This window comes from Mustela lutreola, chromosome 10 (genome assembly GCF_030435805.1).
Source record: "Mustela lutreola isolate mMusLut2 chromosome 10, mMusLut2.pri, whole genome shotgun sequence".
Taxonomy (NCBI): domain Eukaryota; kingdom Metazoa; phylum Chordata; class Mammalia; order Carnivora; family Mustelidae; genus Mustela; species Mustela lutreola.
In genome coordinates this window covers 24,263,953-24,286,381 of record NC_081299.1, presented here as the reverse complement: position 1 = coordinate 24,286,381, position 22,429 = coordinate 24,263,953, and the positions used below count along the sequence as shown (strand labels likewise).

At 41.7% G+C, this 22,429-nt stretch overlaps 1 protein-coding gene across 4 annotated transcripts; it reads left to right on the top strand.

The window, feature by feature from the left end:
- Window positions 1–451: 451 nt before the first annotated feature.
- Window positions 452–22,051, top strand: ZBTB8OS (zinc finger and BTB domain containing 8 opposite strand). 4 transcript variants are annotated; one of them, XM_059138124.1, is made up of 7 exons: window positions 459–616; window positions 14,212–14,236; window positions 14,511–14,632; window positions 14,853–14,935; window positions 15,912–15,964; window positions 17,196–17,232; window positions 19,934–22,051. In XM_059138124.1, exons 1-7 carry the CDS (start codon window positions 484–486, stop codon window positions 20,018–20,020), a joined length of 540 nt encoding a protein of 179 aa, XP_058994107.1. In that variant the 5' UTR covers window positions 459–483; the 3' UTR covers window positions 20,021–22,051. The 4 variants fall into 4 exon arrangements, with proteins under 4 accessions (XP_058994110.1, XP_058994107.1, XP_058994109.1 ...); XM_059138125.1 differs by having other exon boundaries at window positions 508–620; XM_059138127.1 differs by lacking the exons at window positions 14,511–14,632; window positions 14,853–14,935; window positions 15,912–15,964 and adding an exon at window positions 18,550–18,552 and having other exon boundaries at window positions 452–620; window positions 19,944–22,051.
- Window positions 22,052–22,429: the final 378 nt, after the last annotated feature.

The window sequence follows — 22,429 nt, the reverse complement described above, 5'->3', positions numbered from 1 at the left end:
GGGAGCCGACTTCCTTCGATTGCGCGCGCGCGGAGCCGGTGGGAGTGCGACCGCCGGGTCACGTGACAAGTTTAGCCCGCACTCTCCAGGGGGCAGCCATTTTCTTAAAGGCTTTTCATCTCCAGATACTGTGAAAGTACTGAGATGAGAAATATAGGATGCTTTTGAGTCTAGTTAACAACCCCGGGAGTAAGGCGGAAAGAAAAGGCTTCTAAACACTCAGAAACAGGGTGTCTAGTTCAAGTCTCTCCATACTCCCAGGTCTTCCAGTTTCTTTTTCCTTAGTTCTTAGGACGGATGAAGCAAACACAGAAAATAGGGCCTAAGCCTATTAAAGATGTGCTCCCAGTGGCGGGCCGGAAGATAGAAGTCTTAGGGTATAAAGTACATCTGAGAGAATGGAGTCCTGGTCCTTTAAGGGGGCGTGCCGAGGGTGGGCGGAGTCTAGGGCGGAAGTTATAAATTAGAGCCGAAGTCCGGCTAATGAAGGGCGGAAGTAGAGTGTCTAGTGTTGCAATTATGGCGCAGGAAGAGGAGGATATTCGGGATTACAATTTGACTGAAGAGCAGAAGGCGATCAAGGCCAAATATCCCCCAGTCATTCGGAAGTACGAGTGTGAGTAGGTGGCTCACTTCTGTCATCCCCCGTCTCCTTGCTCAGGTTTTCCGGCCTCGCCAGCCGTTTTACCTCTTGATGCCATTTCGCCCTGTATTATAGGTCCTTGTCGGGGGGGGGATGCTGAGGAAAAAAGCCCATTAGTCTGAGAGTCGGGAACCTGGGCTGCCACATTTACAGTCTCTTGAACTCTTTCTACATTTACCTAGTCACATTACTTTGTGGGAATTTTACCAGCGTATTCGTTCTAAAGACAACAGTATTTTCAAGCGTTTGCCGGGTTGTCGCCGGTAGGTATCTCCCGCTGTAGGGTGAGAGTGTGGTTACGTTAGAGGACTTAGAAAGTTGAGTAGGAAACTTACAACTTGATGTTTTACCTGGATTGGGTTTTTAGCAAAAACATCTGTTTTTGCCATAAACAGTTTAGTAATTTAAGGCAAATACATAACCTCCTTTGCCCCTTAGTTCCTTCATCTGAGGAGTAAATGAGATAATAAACTTGAGCGTATAGTGCAGATTCTTTTTTTTAAAGATTTCATTTATTTATCTGACACACAGAGAGAGATCACAAGTAGGCAGAAGGCAGGCAGAAAGGAGAAAACCGGCTCCCTGCTGAGCAGAGAGCCTGAAGTGGGGATCGATCTTAGGACCCTGAGACCATGACCTGAGCCGAAGGCAGAGGCTTAACCCGGTGAGCCACCTAGGCACCCCTATAGTGCAGATTCTGATCTTATATATATAAATGTTCAGCTATCTTCCCTAAAGGTTGCTATGGTTTGGGGAGCACAAATATGACTTTTATTTTTCTCTTATTTTATTTTAATAAAGATTCTATTTATTTATTTGACAGAGATGGCGAGAGAGCGAACGCAAGCAGGGGAGTGGGAGAGGGAGAAGCATGCTTCCAAAGAGCAAAAGGCCTGATGTGGGACTAGATCATAGGACCCTGAGATCATGACTTGAACCGAAGGTAGAGGCTTAACCAACTGAGCTACCCCAGTGCCTCTGTAGAGTTTAGTTACCATGGCATACTGGGTTCTGAACTCACATATCTCCCTAGCTCATTTTTCTCTTAAAAATAGTTTCTTTAGGGGCGCCTCGGTGGCTCAGTGGGTTAAAGCCTCTGCCTTTGGCTCAGGTCATGATCCCAGGGTCCTGGGATGGAGCCCTGCATCGGGCTCTCTGCTCATCGGGGAGCCTGCTTCCTCCTCTATCTCTCTGCCTGCTTGTGATCTCTGTCAAATAAATAAATAAAAATCTTAAAAAAAAAAAAAAACAAACCCTACTAACTCTTACCCCTAACAGCAACTGCTCAACTAACCAATATAAATAGAAAAAATAGTTTCTTTAAAGATTTTATTTATTAAAGAGAGAGAGCACTTGCGTGAGAGGGAAGGGGGTGGGCAGAGGGAAATGGAGAAGCCTACTCCCCACTGAGCAGGGAGCCTTACTGGGGCCTCCATCTGATTACCTGAGCCAAAAGCAGCGACTAACCAACTTAGCCACCTAGGCGCCCCTTGAAAACAGTATTTAAAAATTACTTTTAATAAGTATTGTATCTGATGCAAAGAGTATAACAGGTATGCAGTGTGTAAGTCTTTCTTTCAGCCCTGATCCCCAGCCATCTAGTCTTAACTCTCCGTGTCAATGTCAACAGTCCTTACCATTTTCTTTATGTATACAGGCAAAGCTTTACAACATTTACTTAATCAATTTCCAGTTGTTAGACCTTTATGTTATTTCTATCTAGTCTTTCATTGTTAGAAACAATGAGGCAGGGAATATGCTTGTGCATCTGTTGTTTGCACATGTGCAAGTATATCTGTAAACTTCCAGAAGTTACTGCTTTATCAAAGGATAGGTACATTTTTAATTTTAATGGTTTTTGTTAAATTGATCTCCAGTGTGGTTATGCCAATTTATACTCTCACTAGCATTGTATGAGCATGCTTCATTCCTCACACTTCTACCCATTTACTGCATAACCATACTTTTTGGTCTGTTCCAATTTAAATATCTTGTCATGTTAGTTGCATTTTTAAAAAAGATTTTATTTATTTGACAGGGAGAGAGATCACAAGCAGGCAGAGAGGCAGGCAGAGAGATGGGGGAAGCAGGCTCCCCACTGAGCAGAGAGCTTGATGCAGGGCTCCATCCAAGGACCCTAAGATCATGGCCTCAGCTGAAGTCAAGAGGCTCAACCCACTGAGCTACCCAGGCTCCCCAGTGCTTTTTATTTGTTTGTTTTTAATTATAAGTGAGGTTGAACATACTTCTATATGTGTGGAGGTATTTGTATGTCCCCTTCTGGGATGCATACATTCATATTCTTACCATTTTTTCTATTGGGTTGTTTTTGTTGTGTGTGTGTGTGTGTGTGTTTTTAACACTGTAGAAATATATTTTTATGTAGTGAAATTTATTAACTCTTTTTATGGCTTGTGGGAAGTCATACTTAGGAAGGCTTTGCCCCTCCTGAAAATGTAAAATAATCTTCTATGTTTTCTCCTAGCACATTTGGAAATGAGAACCTTTTTTTAAAAATTTATTATTCTTATTATTTTTTATTTTTTTAAAAATTTTATTTTATTCATTTTACAGACAGAGATCACAAGTAGCCAGAGAAGCAGGCAGAGAGAGAAGAGGAAGCAGGCTCCCCGCTGAGCAGAGAGCCTGATGCGGGGCTCCATCCCAGGACCCAGAGATCATGACCTGAGCCGAAGGCACCCACTGAGCCACCCAGGCGCTCCCCATTTTTTTTTTTTTTTTTTTAAAGTAAGCTCTATACCCAGTGTGGGGCTTGAACTCAACGTCCTGAGATTAAGAGTTGCATGCTCTATGAACTGAGCCAGCCAGGTGCCCCTGGAAATAAAAACTTTTATTGAAGTAATATATGTTTAAAAGAGTGCATATATCATAAGTGAATGTTTACAACTGAATACACTACACCTGTATAGCTAGTGACCAGATGGATAAACATTATTACAGCAGGGGCGCCTGGGTGGCTCAGTCGTTAAGCGTCTGCCTTCAGTTCAGGTCATGATCCCAGGGTCCTAGGATAGAAAGCTGCATTGGACTCTGCTCGGCAAGAGGTCTGCTTCTCCCTTTCCTACTCCCCCTGTTTGTGTTCCTTCTCTCGCTGTGTCTCTCTCTGTCAAATAAATCAATAAAATCTTAAAAAAAAAAATTGTAGTATCCCAGCAGCCCATCTCATGCTCCTTTCCAATCACCACCATTCTCCCTATTTCCATTAGCCTGACATTTTTTTTTAAGTTTTTAAAAATTTTTTAAAGATTTTATTTATTTATTTGACACAGAGAGAGAGAGAGGTCACAGGTAGGCAGAGAGGCAGGCAGAGAGAGGGGGGAAGCAGCTCTTCGCTGAGTAGAGAGCCCGATATGGGGCTCGATCCCAGGACCCCGGGATTGTGACCCAAACCGAAGGCAGAGGATTAACCCACTGAGCCACCCAGATGCCCCTAAGATTTTATTTTTAAGTAATTTCTACACCCAATGTGGGACTTGAACTCACAACTCCTGGATCAAGACTTTCACCCTCCACCAGCTAAGCCAGTCTAGAGGCCCCTGCCCTCATTGGCCTGACTTTTAACATCATAGATTAGCTTTGCCTGTTTTTGTACATTATATAAATGGAATTATACAGTATGCATTTCTTTCTGTCTCTCTCTCTCTCTCAACATAACCCTACATGGAGCTCAGACTCACAACCCAGAGATCAAGAGTCACATGCTCTATTGACTGAGTCAGCCAGGCACACCCAGTATGTCTTCCTTTGTGTTGGCTTTTTCTTGCTCATATTTGTGAGACCTATATTTTTGCTGATAGTTATAGATTATTCTTTTTTTTTTTTTTAAAGATTATTTATTTATTTATTTATTTGACAGAGATTGATCACAAGTAGACAGAGAGGCAGGCAGAGAGAGAGAGGAAGAGAAGCAGGCTCCCCGCCGAGCAGAGAGCCCGATGCGGGCCTCGATCCCAGGACCCTGAGATCATGACCCGAGCCGAAGGCAGCAGCTTAACCCAGAGCCACCCAGGCGCCCTAGATTATTCTTGTTTCTAGTTTTTTTTTTTTTTTTTTTTTTTTTAACATTTTAAACTTGAATATACCAGAATTAGAGTAAGGTAGAAATTAAGTATCTGATTTGTTTTCCAGATGACTTACCAGATGTTCTGACTTTGTTTCTTCAGCATCTGTCTTTTCTCCTGTGATTGGTCCATCTTTATTATATACAGAATTCCCCTGCCTATATTTAGGTCTGTAGCTGGACCTAACCGTTTTATTCCTTTGTTCTGTTTCTCTTTTTATGTGCCAGTGCTGTACTTTCAATTATTGAGGCTTTATTCTATCTTTTACTGTCTTGTAGGACACTCTCCTCTCACTATTTGCCCCTTTCCTGCCATCTTTTAATTCTTTTTTGAGAGAGAGAGACCATGGGGGAGGGGCAGAAGCTGAGAATCTAAGATCTTCAGCAGGCTCCACACCCAGTACAGAGCCCAACACGGGGCTCGATCTCACATCTCACGCCCTGAGATCATGACCTGAGCCGAAATCAAGACTGGATCCTTAACTGACTGAACCACTCGGATGCCCCCTGCCCTACTTGCCATTCTTGCTTTTTTTTCTGTATGTAGATAAAATACGAGCTATATATAAATATATACTAAATTAAGGGGATAGTACAATGACGTCCATGTATACATCACTCAGCTTTAGTAATGAAGAACTTGAACTTACATAGCACCTTGACAGGAACAGTAATTTTGTAGAGAAATGACAAGACAGTGGAAAAGCACTTTGTAATTGTGGGGCAGCCAGTTGCGGGAAGATAAATATATGGGGGAACTAATGGAAGATGAGGGCTAGTTGGGAAACTTTATTACTTTATTATGTAGATTCCTCTTTATTATTAAGAGTCTAGAATTTTCTCTGATGATTAATTTCTTTCCTTGCTGCTAGGTGATATGGAGCACCTTTACAGATTTATGTTTTAGGCATATAGTGGGAAAGGCAGAGAGTTTTTCTTGTATCTTCTCTCATTAGTCTTCTGCTCAAAGTAATCTTTGTGACAGAGTGGCATCCTTTCACCTCCTTTCCTATTATTTATTATTATTTTTTAAGTAGACTCCATGCTAGGCCCTGCATTGGGTGTAGAGATTAGTTAAATAAAAACTTTAAAAAAAAAACCCACAGATTAAAAAATTACTGTTGGTATTTTTTTCATTCATGTTAATTATGAATGTAGGGAGAATTGAAACTTTAATATTTATATTAGCTTTTTTCCGGAAATAGGGTATTCAAATCTTATTTTGTGTATCCTGAGGTTATTTTTAGGTATTTCATCTCTTTCTTTCTTTCTTTCTTTCTTTCTTTCTGTCTTTCTTTCTTTCTTTCTTTCTTTCTTTTTTTTTTTCGAGTAATCTGAATGCCCAATGTGGACTCAAACTCATGACCCTGAGATCAAGATTGCATGCTCTACCAACAGAGCCAGCCAGGCACCCCACATCTTTTTTGTTTCTGATGTAAATATGAATGATGCTTTCTTCATGATATCATCTCTGTCTGTCCTGTTATTGATTATAATTGTGAAAGAACTATTGAGTTGTATAGTCAATTTTTTATACTGCCTTTTTATTACCTTATAGTTAGTATAATTTTTAGTTGATACCCTTGGGCAATCATCTCCTAATTTTTTCATTGCACACTTTGAATTTTGTATGCTGTACTGAATTACCATAATATATGCATTATAAAACTGTTTTCTTTCCTCTTGACACCTTTTTTTTTTTTTTAAAGATTTTACTAATTAGGGGATAGGCAGAGGGAAAGGGAGAGGGAATCTGGAGCAGACTCTGCACTGAGCACAGAGCCTAACTCGGGGCTCAGTCCCACAACCCTGACATCATGATCTGAGCTGAAATCAAGAATTGGACGGACGCTTAACCAACTGAGCCCTCCACCCCCACTACTAATGACATGAAATGGTTTTTCCACATCAGGTGGTTTTCCAGTTCTCTGACACCGACTAGGTGTCCATCAGTTCAATTCAGTTCTGACACTAACTTCCCAGAATTAGCACAGACCCCACTGGTTACGGCCTCAGTTCCATAGGACTGCACCCACAGATACCTACCCTTATGCCTAGCCAGTTGCAATTTCTGATGTTCCCACGTGTCCCTTCTGCCCTTCTTTGGGCTCAGGTTCAGTAATTTGCTACAACAATTCATGAACTCAGGTAAATGCTTTACTTGGCAGTCAGATGGCGGCCATGCACTGGGCAAGGTTTGTGGAGAGGGGTTTGGAGCTTCCATATGCCCTCTGGGCATGTCATCCTTTCAGCACCTTGCTGAGTTCACCAATGGCTGTTCTCCAGATCTTTTAAGAGTCTATAGCTCAGGGGTGCCTGGGTGGCTCAGTGGGTTAAAGCCTCTGCTTTCAGCTCAGGTCATAATCCCAAGGTCCTGGGATCGAGCCCCACATCAAGCCCCACATCGAGCCCCACATCAAGCCCCACATCGAGCCCCACATCGGGCTCTCTGCTCAGCAGGGAGCCTGCTTCCTCCTCTCTCTGACTGCCTCTCTGCCTACTTGTAATCTCTGTCAAATAAGTAAATAAAATCTTTAAAAAAAAAAAGTCTATAGCTCAGACTTCTATTCCACCCTCCACAGGCCAGACAAGCCATTTGTGGTGAGGGGTGGGGCTGAAAGTTCCCACTTTTTAATCCTGTGTTTCATCCTCCTCGTTACCACACCATGCTAAGGCTATATAGGAGCCCTAGCCTCAGTAACCTCAATAATGTAGACTCAGCTGTGGACAGAAGGGGACAATTAATGAATACCAAGACACTCCTATCACCAAGGAAAAGCCAAGGATTTTAGGAGCTTGCCAGAAACCAGGGACAAAGACCAAATATATATTTTTTATTATACCACAAAAACATTCAGTAAATACAGCAATTAAAAATGAGAGCAGTTGGGACGCCTGGGTGGCTCAGTAGGTTAAGCCTCTGCCTTCGGCTCCAGTCATGATCTCAGGGTCCTGGAATCGAGTCCCACATCAGGCTCTCTGCTTGGTGGGGAGCCAGCTTCACTCTCTCTCTCTCTCTGACTGCTTGTGATCTCTCTGTCAAATAAATAAATAAAACCTTAAAAAAAATGAATGAGAGAAGAAAGAAAGTTTAAACTTTTTCATTTGTTGAACAGCAAAAAAACCTTTTGCTCAAAAATCCTGTTAATATTTTTATGGTATATTTCATGATTATATCTATGGAGAGGATCATATATTTATAGGAGTTCCATTAATCTGTTTCCTAATAATTGAATCTTGGCATTCTAGGAATAAATCCCACTTGGTCATACTGGATTCCACTTGCCAGCATTTTGCACAGCCTTTGAACTGACGTAATGTGAGATTAGTCTGTGTTATCTCCCAGTTTCATTTCTTTCCACAGACAGCCCACAGACCTCCCCACATGCTTCTCCTGTAGCTTTTTCCTTTTAGGCCCAGCATAGTTGTCATCTCATGTATTCATTCAGCAATATAATTGAACACCTGTTGTGTATTGGGCACTGAGCAGAAATGGGGAATAAGAGAATGAGCAAACAGATTCAGATCACCCTTAGTCTCTTGGCTCTTATAGGCTCTTGTTTCCTTTAGGATTTTTTTTTTAAGATTTTATTTATTTGACAGAGAGAGATCACAAGTAGGCAGAGAGGCAGGCAGAGTGAGAGGGGGGAAACAGACTCGCCGCTGAGCAGAGAGAGCCCAATGTGGAGCTCGATCCTAGGATGCTGGGATCATGGCCTGAGCTGAAGGTAGAGGCTTTAATCCACTGAGCCACCCAGGCGCCCCTCCTTTAGGAATTCTTAACTGAACCTCTCGGTCCAAGTTAAATTTATTTCCTGTTCTCTTCCATAGTTTTCAGTTCTCCAAGTGTGGACCTTGCACCGCCGGGGTTTCCAAGACCCTTTCAGAGAATCTGTGATGTCAAAACTGCTTTCATAATAATACTGAGATATTCACTCTTTTACTGTGTTGCTGTTTGTGCTGATGGTGCAGAAGCCTTGGAAGGGGGAAAACTGTCCCTTGAGTACAGGCTGAAGCTGCCGCACTAAACTGTGCTGGAAGTCACTTTATTCCTTACCACCGTGTACTTAAAACTAAAAGAAAAAGTCATTTTGACTTGAAGATGTCCTTGAATGAGTAAGGACTATCAATTCTATTAAATCTTGACCACTGAGTACATGTCTTTTTAATATTCTGTGAAACAAAATGAAAATTATGCTGGTTGTCAAATATTGACGATTACCTTGAGGAAAAGAACCTGCGTAATTGAGTTGTGAGCTGGGTTTTTGTGTGCGTTTTTGTTTTTCAGGAAGCACCTGTTGCTTTTGTTGTTGTTTCTCTCTCCAAAGAATGAATGACTGAAAGATACAGTATTGTTGCTCAGACAGGGGTATTTCTCAGATAATTTCTTTAAATAAAGTGCTGTCACAAAATAATACAATATTTGTTGGCAATGATAAAATTCAAGTTTTTTTTTTTTTAAGATTTTATTTATTTGAGAGAGAGCGTGAGGGGGGAGAAGGTCAGAGGGAGAAGCAGACTCCCCATGGAGCAGGGAGCCTGATGGGGGATTCGATCCCAGGACTCCCGGATCATGACCTGAGCTGAAGGTAGTCCCTTAACCAACTGAGCTACCCAGGCACCCAAAATTCAAGGTTTTGGGTGAAATTCAGATTTTGGAAAACTTGTATCTACCGTCATGAGCTTGACAGTTTCTCAGTAACTAAAGATCTTTCTGATGAGATTGGTGGTTATATTTACAAATATATATGTATGTATAATATCATTCTGTATAATTAAATATATCAACATTATCTGTACAAATCAATGAACTGGTTTTTTTTTTTTTTAAGATTTTATTTATTTATTTGACAGAGAGAGAGAGACTGTGAAAGAGGGAACACAAGCAGGGGGAGTGGGAGAGGGAGAGGCAGGCTTCCCACTGAGGGGGGACCACAGTGCCCTGGACCCTGAGACCATGACCTGAGCTGAAGGCAGATGCTTAACAACTGAGCCACCCAGGCGCACCAAACTTGGTGGTTTGTTTTGTTTTGTTTTTTAAAGATTTTATTTATTTGAGGGGCCCCTGGGTGGCTCAGGTGGTTGAGCATCTGTATTCAGCTCAGGCCATGATCTCTAAGGCCTGGGATTGAGGCCCACATCAGGCTCCCATCTCAGTGGGGAGTCTGCTTTTCCCTCTCCCTCTGCCTCTCCCAGTACACATTCCCTCTCCCTCTCTCTAATGAATAAATAAAATCTTAAAAAAAAAGGATTTTATTTATTTGAGAGACCGTGGGGGAGAGAGAGAGAGAGAGAGAGAGAGAGAGACAATGAGCTTGGGGAAGGGGTAGAGAGAGAGGGAAAAGTGGACTCCCTGGCGAGCAGGGAGCCCAATGCAGGACTCCATCCGGGGACCCTGGGATAACGACCTGAGCTGAAGGCAGCTGCTTACCCGCTTAACCAACTGAGCCACCCAGGTGCCCCGAAATGGTATTTTTCAGAGGACCAGTGCTTTGATGTTACATAGTCAGGCCCAAATTAGAGCCATTCTAGGCACAAGGTAGAGCAATGGATTTTAATATTACAGAGCACATGTTACAGAGCACAAAAAGTTCATTGTCACAGCTCAAAATCCACATTGCAACTAACCTTTTAAAAATTAGCATATTTTAAGGGCACCTGGGTGGCACAGTTGGTTAAGTGTCTAACTCTTGGTTTTGGCTCAGGTTGTGCTCTCAGGGTTGTGAGATAAAGCACTGAGTGGAGCTGTGAACTCAGCATGACATCTGCTTAAGACTCTCTCCCTCTCCACCGTGCACTCACTCTCTTTCTCTCTCTCTCTCTCTCAAATAAATAAATCTTTAGAAAAAATTAAAAGAAATAAAAAACTAACATGTTTTTAGTTTTGGTATAACATCAAGGAAAACTATATCTAGTTTCTTTGAAGAGCTATTAAGACACTCCTTTTACACAAATAGATACGTACATGTATTTATCACTGGAGTATGTTATACATTGGATTGTAACCAAACTCTAGTCAGGCTATAGGACATTTCCATCACCCTATGTACTTCAACTAAATCAATGTATGTACTGTACTTCAACTAAATCAATACACTGAAGTCAGATATTAAAAATACTTGCAGACACTGTGGCACTCTTCTCACTAAAATTTTGGGGAAATATGGTTATTTTTCATAATGCTATGCAATATAAAATAGTTTTATTTTTAAAAAGTCTTATTTGTAAGTAATCTCTATCCCCATCGTGGAGTTCAAACTTAGAAAAGCTTACAAGAATTGCATGTTCTACTTACTAAACCAGTCAGGTGCATTATTTTTAAATGAATAAATATTTGAAAGTTTTTCAGTTAAAATTTCTGGTATTATCATGACTTGAGCGGAAGGCAGGTGCTTAACTGAGGCACCCAGGCATCCCAATTGTTGTGTTATAGTTTTTAAATTAAGGTTTACATAAATATAGTAAAAGGGCTTGGATCTTAAGCATAAAGTCCAGTAGGTTTTGATAAGCAGAGACCCTTGACTGGCTCAGTCTGCAGAGCATGCCGCTCTTGATCTCAGAGTTGCAAGTTCAAACCCCACAATGGGTCTAGAGATTCATTAAAAATGTTTTTAGGGGCATCTGGGTGGCTCAGTGGGTTAAAGCCTCTGCCTTCGGCTCAGGTCATGATCCCGGGGTCCTGGGATCGAGTTCCGCATCGGACTCTCTGCTCAGTGGGGAGCCTGCTTCCTCCTCTCTCTCTCTGCCTGCCTCTCTGCCTACTTGTGATCTCTGCCTATCAAATAAATAAATAAAATCTTAAAAAAATAAAAAAGAATATGATTCGCATGCTTTAAAAAAAAATGTTTTTAAAAAGTTTTGCAAATAGATATGTACATGTATTTATCATTCCAGTATGTTATACATTGGATTGTAACCAAACTCCAGTCAGGCTATAGAACATTTCCATCACCCTAGAAAATTCCCTTTTACTTTTTTCCTATAAGCCCCCACATCCTTACTTTGAGGCAGACAGTTTGGATTTCTATCACCAGAACTTAATTTTGCCTGTTTTAAGAGTTCCACGCAAGTGGATCCCCATGGTGTGGATTCTTTTATGCCTAGCGGCTTCACTCAATATCAGAAATAAACTCAGCTGGACATTAAAGTGGTGGATGGGGTTTTATTCAGTAACTACAGTAGGAGAAAGAGTTGAGCTCCATTCCGAATTGCACAGAGGTGATGGGACCTTTTAAAGGGCAAATGTAGAAGAGGGGAGAGCTCAGTAGAGTCAGAGAAATGAAAAATTCCGAAACGTTAGGCTGTAAATTCAGTTAGGCCTGCAGTATTTGGTAGCAAGCAGTTACCAAAGTTCAATTCTGTCCTCCCACGGGGACTGGGAGTCCTTCCCGATGATTACATTTTTTAAAAGAATGGCTGTGAAGTCCTGAAAAAAGACCCTGCTGAGTTGTAGAGATAAATATTCACTGTTGTAAGCCCTTTTTAGTAAATGCTGTAAGAAAGGGAGGTAAAGAGCCTATTTTCAGGTTTAGGCTGGAACAAACAGTAAATTCTGGCTGTGTAGCGCTTTCTCCAGCAGGTCATCGTCTAACGTGCTCTGGCCGGAGTGATTCTAGAACAAGGCTGACTTATGCTGTTAGAAGCCCACTTGTGCTCAAGTTTGATCACTCTTGGCACAGGGATTTTGGATAGAGGTATTACGTGCTGAGAGTTGTGCACTTTTCTTTCTTTCTTTTTAAAGATTTTTATTTATTTATTTGACAGATAAAGATAACAAGCAGGCAGAGAGGCAGGCAGAGAGAGAGGAGGAAGCAGGCTCCCCACTGAGCAGAGATCCCGATGTAGGGCTCGATCCCAGGACCCTGGGATCATGACCTGAGCCAAAGGCAGAGGCTTAACCCACTGAGCCACCCAGGTGCCCCTGCAGTTTTCATTTAACGTTTTTGAGATTCATGTAAATACATGAGTCAGTAGCTTGCACTGTTTTATCACTGAGCAGTACTGCCTTGTGCCTTTGTTTATCTGTTCTTCTCTTGGTGGATATTTGGTGTTTACTTTAGGGGAATAAGTTGCTGGGAGCATTCTGGACACAGGCGTTCATTTCTATAGGGTTAATACCTGTCATTTTCTTTTAACTTGTTTATCACCTCTCCTTCTAGCCTGAACATTCTATGATCCTAAGTGGGAAGAACTGATTAAAGTCATGATACCAGTGAAGAGTAGACTGCGAAATGTTGAGAGAACAGATCCCATGGGAGTTTGTGATAGGAGCAGTTGGGTATTCCTGTGGGGATATCAGGAAAAAGCTCATAAACATAGAGTTTACTTTCTGAAACTGCTTTATTAGCCAGGGGTATCATTGAGGAGTTCTTTAAATGAAAGAAATTAACAAATAAAAACTTGGCTCATTATTTTTTTTTTTTAAGATTTCATTTATTTATTTATTTGTCAGAGAGAGAGGGAGAGAGTACGCACAAGCAGAGTGGCAGGCAGAGGTGGAGAGAGAAGCAGGCTCCCTGCTGAGCAAGGATCCCGATGTGGGACTCGATCCCAGGACGCTGGGATCATGACCTGAGCCGACTAAGCCACCCAGGTGTCCCCTTGGCTCTTATTTCAAAGAGACAAACCTCTTTTGTATAGGATTTGATTAGCTGTTCATGAAAAGGTGAGACAGGGAAATCTGGAATTTTATATCTGTGATGATGATGTAGTTCCTAGAATTTTGATCATTCACAGAGCAAATATTTAGAAAAGATACTGATTTGTTTTGTTGAGGAAAAGTAATGTCAGGAAATGGCATTATTGAGATATACTAATGTATTAGCCACTTTAGATCACCTAGAAGCTCCTGGCCCTGCTGCCTTCTAGAAATTGTCATTTATATACCAATCTTGACTTTTGAAAAAGTAGCCTTTAACAAAGCAATTAACTTTCTTATGTAAACTCTTAGCAAAAGGTGAGGTTTGTGCCATATTTTCTTTTTTCTTTTTTTTAAGTGATTTTTTTCAAAGATTTTATTTATTTATTAGAGAGAGAGAGCACAAGCACGGGGAGCAGGAGGCAGAGGGAAAAGCAGGCTCCCTGGCTACAGGAGGCCCAGTGCAGGACTCAATCCTAGGAACCTGAGCCGAAGGCAGATGCTTAACTGACTGAGCCACCCAGGCATCCGTGCCCCACATTTTCTTGGCTTTGAAGGACAATTTTTAAATTAAATTAAAAATTTTTTTAAGTGAGAGGGAGAGAAAAATGAGTGGGGCTGGGGGAGGGGCAAAAGGAAGGGGAGAAGCAGGCTCCCCACTAAGTGGGGAGCCCAACGCAGGTGCTCCATCCCAGGACCCTGGGTTTATGACCTGAGCTGAAAGCAGCCACCCAACCAACTGAGTCACCCAGGCGCCCCAAAAGATAATGTTCTTAATAACGAACTAGAGCTTCTTGTGATTTGCAAGTCAAGTTTAATGACATATGTGTTTTTCCCTCTCTCCCTCAGATTTGGATCATACAGCAGATGTCCAGTGAGTACACCTGCAATTTATGCCTTTGAAATCGTGTTCTTAAATAGGAAGGCTGACGTTTTAATCTTGATGTCCCTAGTTTTAATTCTCTCTTCCTATTTTGGTTCCTTTACAACATGAAAATGATAGTTTAAAAGAACCCACTTTCTGTGCCATTAGATTGATTGAGGCCTTTGGATTTGTACTTATCATGCTGATTTTATTTTGACCTTGCTGTCAAGTTTTCTCTCTTGCTGTAGATTTTATTACACAGGGCATGAATGTGTTTCTTTAGGTTACATGCATGGGGAGATACTCTGGAGGAAGCATTTGAACAATGTGCAATGGCCATGTTCGGTTACATGACAGATACTGGGACTGTGGAGCCCCTGCAGACAGTAGAAGTAGAAACCCAAGGTAACCAGTTATTTCCAGGGAAGAAATTGTCATGCAAATGTGCAGTGTTCTATATAACTTCAGTACATTTTCACAATAAGAACAATAAAATTAATTGTGAGCCTGTTCTTCCTCTTCCAGCTAGCCTAAGAAATTCCTTCCACTTCTAAATTCAAACAAGTTTTTAGAGACTAGAATTATTAAATGTCATACTATCATGATCCTTCTTGATTCTGTATAGGAGATGACTTAGAATCCCTTCTATTTCACTTTTTGGATGAGTGGCTTTATAAGTTCAGTGCTGATGAATTCTTCATACCCCGGGTAAGCAAGGGTTTTTCTTTTTTACTGAGCAAATGGGTTCTTAATTCAGATTTTAAAAGAAAAATGATTGAGAATAGAACATGTGATGCAAAACTAAGCCATATAGAATGTATAAGATGATATTGATTTGCAGAAAATAGGGACTTCTTGGTTAACCTGACTTTGCGTATGTATATGCATTTTCTAGTTTTTAGATTTGTTACCGTATCCTTGTCAGTAACCAGGATTATGCAGTAAGAATGTACCTGCTATCTTCACCTACACTTTTTATGTCTCCCAAGTTTGAACTATATTTATGTCCATCCGTATGTTCCTTTGTCCCATGTGAAATTTAGTAGCTGTGCCATGTTGGCCTAAATTTAAAAATTGTTCTCAGCTTTTCATAACATGACAAAGGAAAAAGCCAAATGGAGATTGCTTGTTGCCATCCACCTCAAAGAGGGAACCCTCTGGAACATCATTGTTAACCTAACACACAGGGCCCTCCCTGCTTCCACACCCCTCCATTCTGTCCCTTCCCAGCCCCACTACGTACCCTCTTCTGACTAGTCACTTGTCCTACAAAGGTCAAGAACCTACAGTATTACTTACAAATGGGCTGAGAATGATTGAAATCCTGCATCATCCCATTCTGTTTTACAGAGAAATTTCTTAATTCATGTTTTTAGATTGTACATTTTTTCAAGTATATTTCCCTCAAATATTTTTTTTAAAAAGCCCTTATTTCCTTGAAATATAGTTCACTTGTTCTACTTTAGTTAACACTTTTGTTTTCTTTGCTTCAGAGAAATCATATGCTGTTATTTTCTAGGAAAAGGGATAACCTAGACATATTTTCATAAGTTTAAAGTATAATTGGTATACAATATTATATTAGTTTCAGGTGTACAGCATAGTGTTTTGACAATTATTAGATATGTTTTAGTAGATGGTCTGTTATGAACATTTTTTAAAATTAATTCTTTTTTCTCTTTAGGAAGTGAAAGTACTTCACATTGATCAAAGAAATTTCAAATTACGGTCAATTGGGTATGTTTTGAAAATCTTTTTGTGCTCACTTTGGCAGCACATATATGCAGATCTTTTCAGTAGGAAGTCATGAAGGTTGTTAAAATTCTTCACTGAACCTAGTAGGCAGGAAGACAAATATAAAATCAGAGGTCCAGTCTCATCTCAGTGGAGTTCTGTAGGTTAAGCTGTGTGAGCCCTAGGAGCCAGGGCTTTGGTTCTCAACTTTGGAGGACCCGAAATTTGACAGAACAAAGTTGATACTGGTTCTCGAACCTGATTCCCAATTTATTGATTTTTAGCATAAAAATTTTTTGTGTAGGGGCGCCTGGGTGGCTCAGTGGGTTAAAGCCTCTGCCTTCAGCTTAGGTCATGATTCCAGCGTCCTGGGATGAGCCCCGCATCAGGCTCTCCGCTCAGCAGGGAGCCTGCTTTCTCCTCTCTGCCTGCTTCTGCCTGCTTGTGATCTCTGTCTGTCAAATAAATAAATAATTATCTTTAAAAAAATTTTTTTGTGTGTGTGTGAAGCCTGGCTTGGTGACATGAAGCACTGATGCTTCCTTCTCGTAGATCTTCACACCTGGACTCTGTTCAAAGTGGTTCCTTCTATTAACAAATTATACTTTTCCTTCCAGAGATTGCAAACACTTGATTAGATCTCTTTGATTGGACTTGGTGTTGCCAAATCTCTTCAGTCACTTAAGGATATCTTTTAGGTTATTTCTATATAAAGTCTGTTTTTCCAATTTATGTCGAATTTGATGTGTTTCTTTGTAAAATGAGGTCTTTATTATTTCCCCTCCTTTTCTTTCTTTCTTTTTTTTTATTTAAAGATTTTATTTATTTGATAGAAGCACAGTGAGAGAGGGAACACAAACAGAGGAAATGGGAGAGGGAGAAGCAGGCTTCCCAATAAGCAGGGAGCCCAGTGCAGGGCTCCATCCCAGGACCCTTGGATCATGACCTAAGCCGAGGGCAGATGCTTAATGACTGAGCCACCCAGGTGCCCCTACACTTTATTTTTATTTTTAAGGCAACGATCAACCTTGTTGAAATAGCTGTAGCACATATGCCCCTCAGCAGCTCTGTTTACTGGCAATCAAACTGAAATTTGTAGCTTCCATACCCCTCCTAGCTCTTGTGGCTTTCTCATATCTTAACCACATTTATAAGGTTTATGTTCAAGTATGTAAAGGATAAATAAATATTAAATCTGGGAAGTCTTAATCATGTTTTAATTTTCCTTCTCAAGGTGGGGAGAAGAATTTTCATTGTCCAAGCACCCTCAGGTATGTTTTTAAATCCAACCATTAAAAACATTTTATTCTTCCTTACCATAAAGTCAGTATATGATGGTAAACCTCAGTAAGTTCTAATAAATAAATTGGTGTAAAGTTGTAAGTTTTCCTCAGACGTCTCTGACCCTATTATGTCTAAACACTGGGACTTCACACCTCTGACTTGGTAGATTAGGAGTCAGTGCTTGAGTTCTGGGGTCAGGTTTGTTCCAGACTTTTGTGAGACTTCAGAGTCCCTTTGCCTTTTCAAGCTTCGGTGTCTCTCCCTTTAGTGAAGGTGTTGGGCTGGATGTTCTCGCCTTCTATTTTCCGTGCATCTCCACATTCTGTATTTGCCACCCTGTATGGCTTTACTCTTTCCCAGTCCAATGTGTGTGGAGGACTAGGGGCAGGCGCATACATGCTTTCTGTAAAGGTCTGAATCATGTTTGAAGCTTCGTGGAACAAGAGTGCTAGAAGAGCAGTATTCAGCTCCCCTGTTGTAACACTGCGGCGACCACAGACAACACAGACATGAAAGACCATGGTTGTATTCCAATAAACATCATGGACGTTGAAATCTGAATTTCATATCATTTTCAAATGTTATGAGATATTCTCTTGTGGGTCCCCCCCCCCAGCCATTTAGAAATGTAAAAACCATTCTTGGGGTGTCTGGGTGGCCCAGTTGTTAAGCTTCTGCCTTTGGCTCCTGTCACGATTCCGGAGTCCTGGGATCGAGCTCTGCATTGGGCTCTCTGCTGAGCAGGAACCCTGCTTCTCCCTCTCCCCCTTGCCTTGCTGTGTTCCCTCGCTCAGTGTGTCTCTCTCTGTCAAATAATAAATACTTCAAAAAAAAATTTTTTTTCTTAGTGTGGGGGGCTGTACGAAACCAGGGATCAGGCTGGATTTGGCCCATGATTTGTAGTTTGCTGACCCCTGTGTTGAGGCCAAGGAGGCCTAAATTAGATGAGGGTGATTAAGGACTCCTGGTTGCTTCTAGGAGCTAAAGTACCATTTCTTCAAGCACAACATAATGAAATGAAGCCTGGTGAGGGAACCTTGGGAGAGAAGCCTTAAAGAAGAGAAACCAGGAGAGGGGCTATGTGAATTATAATACACAAGACACAGTGGAACTTTCTCTTGAACATACTGTGTTTGAGGTGTATATTAGATATCTAAATGGAGAAGTCACATAATAGGCACTTGTCTGTAGGATGACTTGTTCAGAAGCTAGGTAGATCTGGAAATCTCAGTCTGGAAGCCGTCATATTTATAGCCATAGGACTAGATAAGATAAACAAGGAGGGAGGTGTAGATAAGAGAGAGAGAGTATAGAGAAGACTGAGCTCTGGGGCACTAACTTTGGAAAAGATGGAGCCAAAAAGGAAAGGAGGAGAGCCTCATAAGAAGGAGTTAAAGAAGAGGGGAGCCCCAAAGCCAGATATCCAGTGCCCTTGAGATTGCTGAGGCTGAGTGGGCTGAGGCTTGACGATTGACCATGGATTTACGAATCAGTGGAAAGATGTGTGGGTCAGAGAGCAAATGAATGAGAGAGAGGGAAGTGGAGGCAGTATATTGAGACAGAGTTTGAGAAAAGGGGAACATATGGCTAGAACAGTAGTAGCCAGAGGGGAATGTGGTAGGGAAGGGAAAGGTTTTTTTTGTTTTGTCTTGTTTCAGCAAGGAGGTTTTGTAACACCAGTGTAGGCTCCGTGGAAGTGATCTAGGAACTTGGGGCAAATTGATCATGCTGGAGAGGGAGAGAGTAATTTCAGAGCAAAGACATTAAGTTGGGAAGGCGAAAGAGGATAGAATGTCCAGGGTTAAGGGTCAGCCTTCTGATAGGAACAGGGCCGGACAGTTCATTGTAACAGGAGGCAAAACTCATGTGAGTATAGACTTGGGAGATGGTAGACTGTGGACACGATTTCAGGTGATACCAGTGAGCACAGTGTGTGCTGCCAGAGGCAGAAAGTTGAATTGGATTTAGATTATGGTCTCACCAGGTAATGATGGCAGAGGGAAGAAGAGCACAGGTCAGCGCCTTTCAGATCTGTCCGTGAAATCTTCAGATTTCCTTTGTGCTACAGAGCCAGCGGATGCCAGTCACTTATTGCCCGAAATATTTTGCACTGCACCGAATTCTTGTATTTTCTTTTCTAGAAAAGGACATTTCATCCTGTGGTTCTGAACCGGGGCAGGGGAGGGGGGATTGTCATGTATCAAACATGGGGAGCGAGAACCCCACAATGCAGAGTGAGTGGGCAGCAGGGAGGAAAGAAGGGTCTGTGTTTCTAGAGCCCGGGCCACTGCAAGCAGCAGGGCTTGAGGAGGAGCCCTGGGCCAGGCAGTGGGAGAGCTTGGGGCTCCTCCACTCAAGCCATTCGGTAAACTGAAAGCAGGGTGCTGGGGAGGTCAGACAGCCTGAGGAGCCAGGTGGAAACAAAGCCAGGGTTGGAGCTGCCGCTTTCACCGTCCAGCCAGCTCGCTTCCCCTGGGCACATGTTGCTCGCTTCCCCTGGGCACGTTGCTTTGTTGCCGGATGAGTGTAGAATGCTACACAAGTAACTACTTGTCTCCTGTGGGTTTTTAGTTTTCAGAATAATGGTAAAATTTGGCCTTTCTGCCAGTTGTCACTAGAGTTAATGATTCTGATTTCGATGTTCACTTTTTCTTTCTTTTTTTTTTTTTTCTCTAACCCCTGCTTTAGGGAACTGAAGTCAAGGCAATAACCTACTCAGCAATGCAGGTCTATGATGAAGAGAAGCCAGAAGTTTTTGTGATCATTGACATTTAAGATATCAAAACACAAACAAAACAAACCGAACCCCCTCTACGAAGAACTGGTTTTTTTCCTCTTCCTTTTCAGAAGATCCCATGATATAAATTCTACAGTATCTGTTGCTTTGTGGAGATTTGCTGAAGTTTTTAAAAAAGATTTTATTTGTCAGAGAGTGAGTGAGAACACAAGCGGGAGATCAGCAGAGATGGGCGAGAAGCAGGCTCTCCTAGGACCCCCAGATCATGACCTGAGCCAAAGGCAGACGCTTAACCGACTGAGTCACCCAGGCGCCCTACGAACGGAACTTTTAACTTAAAGTCAGAAATGGGACAGCGAGGTGCAGCCTTGGTCCGTGTTACCCAGATATTCAGACTTGAAAGAATTCTTCAGGTGGCAAGTGTGGCATCTCGTCTCTTAGTTCCCCGCTGTAGGAGCAGGTACTCAGCCCATTCCAGTGGAATGCCAGGTCCCAAAAGGACCGGTAATCTAAGCAGCGGCCCAGAGACTCTGAATCTGCCATACTCTCACCGAATCCAGTCTGAGAAAAATAATAATAATTTGAAAAATCCTTTGACCAGGACTTTGCTTTTTCCCCCACATTGGTTCTCTCTCACACACACACAGAGACACACATTTTTATGTGGGCCTGAATTCACGACCTTGGGTTCAAGACCTCAGCTAAGATCAGGAGTCGGATGCTCAAACGACTAAGCCACCCAGTTGCCCCTAACACACACATCTTTTGTGTATGCATTGAGAGGTTGTGTTTTACATTCTGTGGGACAGAGCCATCCTGTATTCCACTTGATTTTTTCTTATTAGAAATAATTATAGTTTAAAAATTGGGAGACTTACCTAGAAAGAGCTCTGAGTCTCTCTCTCTCACATTTTTAAAACACTAATGTTGTATACACTTTACTGTTTTCCCATTAAGAAAGTTTAATCACCCTTACAAACAGGCCTGCCCTTCTCACAGCTAATTTTATATTAAAGCTGCTCTGTATAGGGACGCCTGGGTGGCTTAGTCGTTAAGCATCTGCCCTCGGCTCACATCATGATCCCGGAGTCCTGGGATCGAGTCCTGCACTGGGCTCCTTATTTGGTGGAGGGCTTGCTTTTCTCTCTTCCTCTGCCTGCCACTCCTCCTGCTTGTGCTCGCTCTCTCTGTCAGATAAATAAAATCTTAAAAAAGATAAAAAGAAACTGCTATATTTATATAGTTAGAGAAAAAAAGTTGTTTTTTTTAATTAAGTTCTTCATTGTGGGAAAACCATGTTAAAAAGATCTGAACCTTTCAAAGGAGGTAAATTAAAAAAAATGAAACTGTTTTTGTTTCATTTGCTGTGTTATTCTATTCTCTATTCATTGATTGAGGTATTCTTTGTTGCCATAAGTTTGCAGAGCTGCTATTTATTCACACTTCGATGAGAAAAAATTGCCACTGGGTGGTGCCAAATATCATTATAGCACGCTAAACTTGACCTAAGAGGAAGAGATTGTGAGCTTCCTAAATGTTCTGAGCACTGTAGTATTTTTTGTCTCGGTATTTAACAGAAAATAGAGGTAATGGGAACTAGGCCAAGAACCATGGTCTGAATAGTAGCTTCAAATGAATACAGAGCAGGCTCGCTGGGGTAGTGCTTCATGACCTTCTTTATTGTTAGGCACATTTTGTAAATTTGAATTGTGGTCCTCCAAGCAGAAATGTCTAGAACTTCTTTACCTTTTGTTAGGATGAATATCCAGGCTGGCGTGGGGCTCTCTTTTATTCATGGACTCCTTTGAACATCATGGGCTATTTGGAGTGTCGATTGTGAAAATGAGCGTTGGGATACAGTGAGTCCGGTGGAAGAGCTGAATCCAGGGTAGGAGGAGCTCCTGGGTTATATTAAGCCACGCAGGGTACAAACTTGACCAGGAGAAAGAGTAGCTATGCCTCTTAACCACCAGTGCTATGTAATGAGGTTCAGTAAAAGCAAGTCAGTTGTAATTATGATATAAAATTATATTTCTTTAAATTGATAATAAATGTATAGTTTGTAACAATTTTATGTGAACTTTAAAATGTTTGTGTTTTGGGGACGCATGGGTGGCTCAGTCGGTTTAACTGTTTGCCTTTGGCTCAGGGTCCTGGGATTGAGTCCCACATTGGGTTCCTTGCTCAGCAGGGAGCCTGCTTCTCCCTCTGCCTGCTGCTCCCCCTGCTTGTGCTCTCTCTCTCTCTCTCTTTCTCTCTGACAAATACAATCTTTTTAAAAAATAAAATGTTTGTGTTTCTAAATATGCCAAAACGAAGATACTGAGTAGAAGGAAAATGAGTATATTGTCCTCTGTATGTTGAAGTTGGCATTCTTGACTTACCAGCGGCTCACGCTTTACTTTTATTTATTGAGATAGTGGCACCAGCTTCTCACCAGACTCTTC